General features: G+C 36.3%; 1 protein-coding gene across 2 annotated transcripts; it reads right to left on the reverse strand.

Annotated features, from left to right (window-relative positions):
- Positions 1-761: 761 nt before the first annotated feature.
- Positions 762-5,851, reverse strand: si:ch1073-145m9.1. 2 transcript variants are annotated; one of them, XM_034112950.1, is made up of 7 exons: positions 5,734-5,851; positions 5,521-5,629; positions 4,827-4,922; positions 4,219-4,331; positions 3,471-3,594; positions 3,213-3,385; positions 762-1,988 (listed from the first exon to the last, which is right to left on the reverse strand). In XM_034112950.1, the coding sequence occupies exons 2-7, from the start codon at positions 5,558-5,560 to the stop codon at positions 1,923-1,925; spliced, it is 612 nt and encodes a 203-aa protein (XP_033968841.1). In that variant the 5' UTR covers positions 5,561-5,629; positions 5,734-5,851; the 3' UTR covers positions 762-1,922. The 2 variants fall into 2 exon arrangements, with proteins under 2 accessions (XP_033968841.1, XP_033968839.1); XM_034112948.1 differs by having other exon boundaries at positions 5,521-5,851.
- Positions 5,852-8,203: the final 2,352 nt, after the last annotated feature.

Consider the following 8,203-nt stretch of genomic DNA (forward strand, 5'->3'; position numbering starts at 1 on the left):
TAACAGGGCTGAAATAGAGGGGTATGAGGCATGCTACACTAGGTGATCTGTTTGGTATTTTGAGCAAAACACTTCAGAGACATGTTTCGAATAGACATGGCCCTATAATATATTGATCAAATATAGCATAATAGGTGAGCTTTAGGTTGAAGATTGTATGTTACAACTGCTGAGGATCCAGGTTCGAAACCCGCATGGTTTGCTGCGTTTTATCCCCTCTGTCATTCTCCCTGTCACTTCGATAAAGGCAGAAAATATTTTTAAAGAATATATATATATATAATTTGTATAGCTTATATCACAGCCAATCAATTTCATTTCATTTCCTGATTAATGGATCCATAGAGATCAATCTAGCAGCCTTATTCTTTATCAACCTCAATTATTACTTATTCAAAATGTATTTACTCTACAGCTAAAAGGATGCAGACACATTCTTGTGCATTTATGGTCTGAAGACTTTTTAAGGTTTGGGCCTCTTAGTTTAAATTATAATAAATGTTGATCCTAGCTTATGCAATATTTTAGACTGTAGTGGTGTACCCAACAAACTCTGGCTTATTTATGTTTGAACAGTCAATTATTGATGCCTTATTGATCCTATATTGGGAAATTGTTTGAAGTGTTCAGTGTGTTTGGTCTAACTGTGATGTATATAAAATACATTGTTTACAGGATTAAAATCTTGTGAAATGAAAACATATTTTCTGTAAAATATTACTACAAAACAAAACAAAACAACATATAAATGTGAAGAAACGTAGCATTTACAGGGTCTTTATATAAATAGCAACTTTCAAAAAAAGGTAACAAGGTGCTTTCCAAAAATATAACAAGATTAAATAGTGACAACAATAATGTCATTTATACACCCCTTAAATTAAGAATTCCAATGTCTGCTTTCCATTTGGACGTTGAAACAATAATTGTGAACATGAAGTACTCTTTTAAAAAAAACATAGAAGTGTCAGAAATGTGATGTTAAGTATTACATCTGGAACTTCCCCTTAGACAACGAATAGGAGAATAATGTGGGACCAACAGAATATTTGTTTTCTCTTTGTAAATTAACTTTATCCTATTGAAGTGTTTTGAAACAGAGAATGTAGCCACATACTCAGAACACGTTCCCATGGGTGCTCTCAGTGTCATCAAGAATGTATTCCCTAATTCCCTGTTTATAGAGCACTTCAACACACATTCTAGTTTTAGCACTCTTTGTTTTGGATCTGGGAGAGTTACTCATGTTTCCTTATATATTTGGATTATCTTAGGCCCTGACACTACCATTTAAAGGAAGAGGCATAAGGAAAAGTGACAATATATTTAAAAAAAGGAGATGTTTTTTCAACCTAATGAGTGGAGACATCTTCTTAAATATTGGGTGAAACTGGCAGTTTAGAGATGGGTTAGAAAAAACGAAGGTATCCAGAAAGGGTGTCTTTAAGAGTAGGACAAATCCCAGTGTATGGTTTGTGAGAGGATTCTGGGTTTATGACTACCTTTGAAAGAAGCAACGGAGACATTGTTCATCTAAAATTCCAAGTCTGCCTTACTAAATCATCTTTTTAAATTCCTCATTTATTTTCATTCAAGGGAAGAGCATTTTTAGCTTTTTATTTCTGACGGGATCTACGGAGTCTGGATTATTCATGCATTCTTTTGTATTCTTTGGTACTGAAATGTGTTTGAGCAGTAAAGCTAGACAGAAATGAGCAGCAAAGAGGTTGGGAGCAAATCACAGTCATTCGTCGATAAATATAAAAATATCTTTCATTTTCCACATTCTCTCTCAGCTATAACTGAAAGTGTTTTCCTGTGGAGATAAATGTGACCTGAGGCCAGGTTCATATACAGATAATGGAATCAAATCAGCATTATTCCAGCTTAGATGTGACAGTATAGGATGATAGGAGTAGCTTTCATTCCCTTTTCTGTTCCGGCTCGTCCTCCGTGAGGTGTTCAATGTGTGTCCAAATACACCAGATCTGCAGAGAGACAGAGGTTTTTTTAATTAAAAAACAAATGTAATATAAAAGAGAATAGACAACTATTTACACCAAATATGTATATATCATATATATAAATATATATATATATCAATATATATCAAATATTACGGGAAAAAACATGTACTTGAATGTACAATGAATATATGACAGACTGCAGTATATTATATTTTAACGTTGCTGTGCAGATTTAAGAGCGGTAGGGATATTGCAAAACAAAAACATGAACAAATGAAACATGAAATTCAAGCAGGAATTATTTTAATACAAGTTCAACTTTAGTTAACCCTCCTGTGTGTTTGTGTCAAATCTGACTGATTTACTTTCATCAATGATAAATATTGTGTTTTACATTTGATTTCCTGAAGGCCTTACGGTATGCTCCACAGTAAGCATTTGATATATAACACTGCTAATCATCACTTTGATCACTTTCACATTGAATTTTGAGTGGTTTAGTCAACTTTGTTACAACTATGATGTTCCCGGTCAAAAGTGACCGCCATAGGAAATGAATGGGTAACCCTATGATGATGTTCTTCCATCAGATAGGACACACCCACTAATCATGTTCATTTTGGAATACATACTATTTTTTGTATATTCACTGCAGTTATTCATGTGCCAGTAGTCTGAGACATTGTTTACAGCTTAAATATGGGTTTAATAAAAGTTGGTGATGATTAAAGGTGGGGTAGGTAAATTTGAGAAACCAGCTCGAGATCGCTAGAATTTGAAAATACACAGCCGGAAAAAATCTGCCACTTCCTTACAGAGCCCCTCCTCCAACACACACGAACGCGCACATGACCAATCAGGTCACGAGATAAGTTTGTGCACAGATGGAAGGCTGACAGGCAGGTAGGCCATCCAATTATTTTAGCCGAGCCGGCTAAAATGATTGGTCGTGCTTTTTACAGTACTACGGCTTCCACAGATGACATTTTTTTATGGATTCTTTGTCAAAGCACTTAAGATATTCATTGCTATCGGGATGTTAAGAGCATTCCATGGAATATAACAAAAAGTGTATCTCGAGCCGGTTTCTCAAACTTACCTACCCCACCTTTAATGGTGTTTGTGTTAATATAAGAGCAGTTCAAACAGACTGGTCACATTGGACCAGGAAAACCAAAGTAAGGGGGGAGAAACGAAGACGACAGGAGGGATAACATGTTTATGATAATTGGAGGTTAATTGTACCTCCGCTGATAGAGCCAGCAGGCGTCCTGCAGCCAGCAGCAGGGCCCCCAGAGCCTGGATCCAGGGAGGGAGGAGCAGCCAGTGGGAGAGTAAACCCGTCTGATACCCATACAGCCACAGGGGGAGGCAGTGCAGCCCACTCACCACCCATGTGCCAAGAGGGGTCCGAAACCCTGACAGATACACAGAATAATTCACATTGACTTACTGTGTCTTCAGCTGCGGTACATCAACTCATTTACAGTGACCGTCTTTTACCGTTTGCCATGATGGCTTGTATGAGTCGAGGGCTGCTGATGAAACTGTTCTTCCACTGGTCCCCTCTGGCACTGTGGTTACACACAAACACACACCACTCCACAGCAGACACTAGCCACGCCCACTGCAATACAGTACAGAATAACAGCAGACAATAAAACACCTCTTAAAATATGGTACAGTGAGTGATTGTGAGTGTTTCATCTAATCTTATCTCGATATTTTTGGGATACTTCACAATCAAACTTTAAACCTTTTGCAATTACTAAAAAACAATTCTTCCTTTTCTTTTCCATCTGAACACAATACCATTATTTTTCACAATATCCAAGAAAACCCTGTCTGTCTGATGCACTTTTCACGTTTATATTATGAATTATTTATAACCGCCATATTTTAGAGACTTAAACTAAAAGGTAATCAAGTAATCCCTGACAATGTAACCAGACACACAATTAATTAAAGATCCGTTTTGTAATCTGGTAATGTAATCCTAAATACATATAACCGTTACTTATGAACCCTGATGATTACATTTTATCACATACTACAGCACTACTTTGTACCAAAGACACTGTATGCCTATGCAATTGCAAGTGTGAAACTGCATATTTAAAAGAGAGGCTCATTTAAAAAAAAAGAAAATCCTATATGATAGTCATATAGTAACATTGCAGCGTAATGTGAGCACCTCACAGTGTGAATGTGTGTGTTTTGTATGTGTTGTAATGTTCAGCAGCTAACAGACCTTAAACAGCAGGCTCCACAGCAGGCCTCGGCCCAGGTTATCCACCACTACGTCCAGCCAGGCTCCAAACCTGGAGCACTGCCCCAGCCTCCGGGCCAGCCAGCCGTCCACTCCTGCACAGAGGACACACATAACGCTCAAGCCAAAAAACTGTTGCTTGTATGACGAGTGGGCGTCCCATTATTAATATTTCCATCGCTAAGTAGGAATTCATATTAGTAGCTGTATTGTTCTTTACTTGGTCTTTTATTTTGAAGAAAAAAAGCCAAGCCTAAACCTGAACTCCTTGTAACAATTACTTTTTGTGGCTTTTTTTTTTTTCTGTGATAAAGGCCTATATACCTTGTTTTGAGTTGTTAATGAAGGCAAAGCAAAGGTGTAATCTAACCCCGTGTGTCTTACCCACACATACGCTCAAAAGAATTCAGGCATTCTCCATGGAGATAGATCTGGCCATGTGAGTATATGTTATTAGATACACCTGTGGTTACATTGGTCATCTGCTGGAATGTGTAGAGTCAATAATAGAGCAGTATGAAGTGGTCTAAAATATTATCCAGAGGCATAATTTAAAGCTTTTATATTACTATATTTAATATATACTTTACCATCGAGTGCTATGAAGATTGAATAAAGTAACACAAAGGTTGCAGGTGTCTCATGGGCAGCCCAGGCAGCAAACACAAGGCCAATCCTGAAGTATCCTGAAAGAGATCAAATACAAAAAACAGAACCCATTACAACAGCCAGATGATTGGATTCATTGAATTCAGAGAAATACACATGGCACTTGTAATAACATTAGCCAAGATCAGTATATCTTGCACATTCCTGTCAATGCTACCTCTTTTAAAACTGCACAGCTCTCCACTTTCAACACAGTACATATTCTATTTTTCAATTATATATTTGTCGAATGTAGTTCAATTGGTTGTATTTTTTAAATGAACTTAATTTTCATTACTGTGTTTATGTTTGCAATATTTTACACTAAAGCTAATTCCTTGCATGTGTACACATACTTGGCCATGAACCTGTTTCTGGTTATTAGGTTATATCATCACAGTAACATCTTTCAGCGTAATAGTACCGCCTAAAATCACAGTTTAGTGACATTCATCTTATTTACTAGATACTGTATGTGTTTATTAGGTTATTCTAGGTTCTGGCTGATGTGTTTTTAGCCTGTGAACTAGTTACCTGGGTTAGCAGTTGTTATCACGCGCCTCAGTGAAGCGACGCCCACGAATTTAAATCTAATACAAAACTAAATTAATTCAAATTCAACCGAATGTGTCTCACCAATAATATTTGGCCAGTACAGCAGGATTTGAAGTCCCATCTCCTTTCAGTTATGAGAGGTAGAGCGGTGCTTAATCCCGGAAAAAGGTGACGCAACCTGCCTTGTAAACTGACGTGCGCCACAAACACACACGCGCATTAGTATAACAGCCATTGACATATTTATGTTTTTATCACCGTATGGTTAAGAGCTTGGCAGGTCAGCTATTGCACCTTTAAATGGGATGTGCTGTCTACGCCTTCATGTTGCTCACTCCTTCTAGGACTGGGTACAGCAGTCAAGCTAGCCTTCACTTCAAAACAGTCAAACTTGCCCCGACGTTGTTTTGAAGCTCGTGTTTTTAGGAGCCATTACGGTAAGAGCATGGACGAAGTGACTTCAAAATAAAAGCTGGGTTCCGGTAATTGTAATATTTTGAAAATGAGAACCATTTCACATGTATTCAGTGGTTTAGAGTAACTAAGTACTTTTCTCAAGTACTGTACTTAAGTACAATTTTGAGTTACTTGTACTTTCTTGAGTATTTCCATTTTTTGCTACTTTATACTTCTACTCCACTACAATTCAGAGGTTATTCGTGTACTTTTACTCCATTACATTTATATAATACCTTAAGTTACTTTGCAGATTTGGATTAATTATGTGAAATATAATCAACACTTAAATTAGACTTCAGTTACACTTGGAGTAAATTCACAAGCTACCGTGCAGTAATATAACTATAACATAATAAAAACTATAGCTGCACCTTTACCAGCTTTGATAACACTTTAATGCATCAATAATTATAATCAAAACATATGATATATTATTCTAAATGGGCCAATCTGCATAAAGAGTACTTTTACTTTTTGTACTTTAATTACATTTAGATGCCAGTACTTTTGTACTTTTAATTGAGTAACATTTTATTTGCAGGAATTTTACTTGTAACATAATATTCCTACATTCTGGTACTTCTACTTTTACTTAAGTACAATAAATAAGTAGGCCTACTTCTTCCACCTCTGCCTTTATTAAATTATGCAGGGTAGTCGTCAATAGAAAAAGCAAGATTAATAACAATAATACCTTACATAGAATAAATACAAATTTAATACAATGATTTAATATGAAAGATATATGTAAAATCAGTAAGTAATACAAATTAGGTAAATAAGAAGTCAAACTTAAATTATAAAGAATACATTTCTAGAGACCAGTAGGACTTAAAATGACAGTACATATACTCACTCAGTTAGTATAGTGTCACTAGGAGAATATCAGGACATTCTCGGATTCTCTGAGCAAATCTTTGTTTTTTAAGCAAGATTTTCACTCATAATTAGTAACAAATTAAAAGTAAATGGCCGGTCAGGGACTGATTTCACTTCAGATTGCTTACAGACAGCCTTACATTATTACTGAATGTCAATATTATAATATTCTGGCAGTTTTCTTTTGATACTAATCTGAAAACGAGTTAAATTATTACTTAATATGATTTTGAATGGCTTTAATTTTAAAATCAAACATCTATGTGTCCTGACATTGACTTTGGGACACTCTGGTGTGGTCGGCCATCAACCCAAAGGGAAATCTGACCCTGCATGGCAACATGCTGTTTATTTATTAATTTTAATCTGAAAATGTCTTGAATGTTTCTTTAAAAATGCATTTTGAAGGGCTTCAATTTCGAATTCCCACAAAAGAATGCTGTGACATTTACTCAGTGAAGTCAGATTTGTCTTTGGAAAATGTATTCCTTATTACTAAATTTGACTTATTATCCACCCAATTTAGAATTCATTTTTTCTCAGAAATACAGTATTTTGACAGGAGTATAATCAATTAACATTTTTAGTTATTGATATTTGGGCATTCAGTTTTATCTATGCAAACTGACATTTTGAATGCATGTGAAATTGCATGACACAGGAACTAGCTTTTATTTTGAAGTCATACATGTACTGTATTTACCGTAAAGCCTACTAAAAACACGAACCGCAAAACAGAGCTGAGCCAGTTTGTCTGTCTGTCGAAGTGACGGCTGGCTAGACTACAGTGACTGACAGCATGACGTAGGACGCTGTCAAAGTGCACAAAGCATAATCACGCCAAACTCCAATCTAAAATGGGGTAATGACGTTGACAACAGAACTATATTTACTTTTTTGAAATGTAGGGATTCATTTTGAACTTTGGTGAAATCAAATTGAAGACTTAGCTAACAATGTAACACTTGAACATGTCAAAAGTTGTCTTTGGTAAGTTGGGCATGTGCCATTTAAAGTCACAAATAAACCAAAACAAAAAAATATATATCGTAAACATTGAGTTGTATGACCCTATGACCCTAGTTTCAGGTCCTATGTGGTGCCAATGGAGGTCACTGTGGTTGTAAACCAGACTAAGCTGGCGCACATCAGCAGGCTAGCCACAAGGTGGTGCTATTCGCATTTGTTTACAACACTCCACAGACATGCACGCGTATTGACAGCCTGATATGACTGGGCATAATGACTCAAACGGCAATTTTCGGGAATTAAACACTGAAGTTATTGATGTAAAAAAACAAAACCTTTCTTTCTGACATGTCGGTTGATTGTTTTTCTATGCGTCCTAAGGATTCTGATCAACTGACCTGTGGAGTGTGGTCATGTGACAGAATGGAGGCGTCGCTGAAAACATTCACCCGTTCAC

The sequence above is a fragment of the Trematomus bernacchii genome, unplaced genomic scaffold, assembly GCF_902827165.1.
Source record: "Trematomus bernacchii unplaced genomic scaffold, fTreBer1.1, whole genome shotgun sequence".
Classification (NCBI taxonomy): domain Eukaryota; kingdom Metazoa; phylum Chordata; class Actinopteri; order Perciformes; family Nototheniidae; genus Trematomus; species Trematomus bernacchii.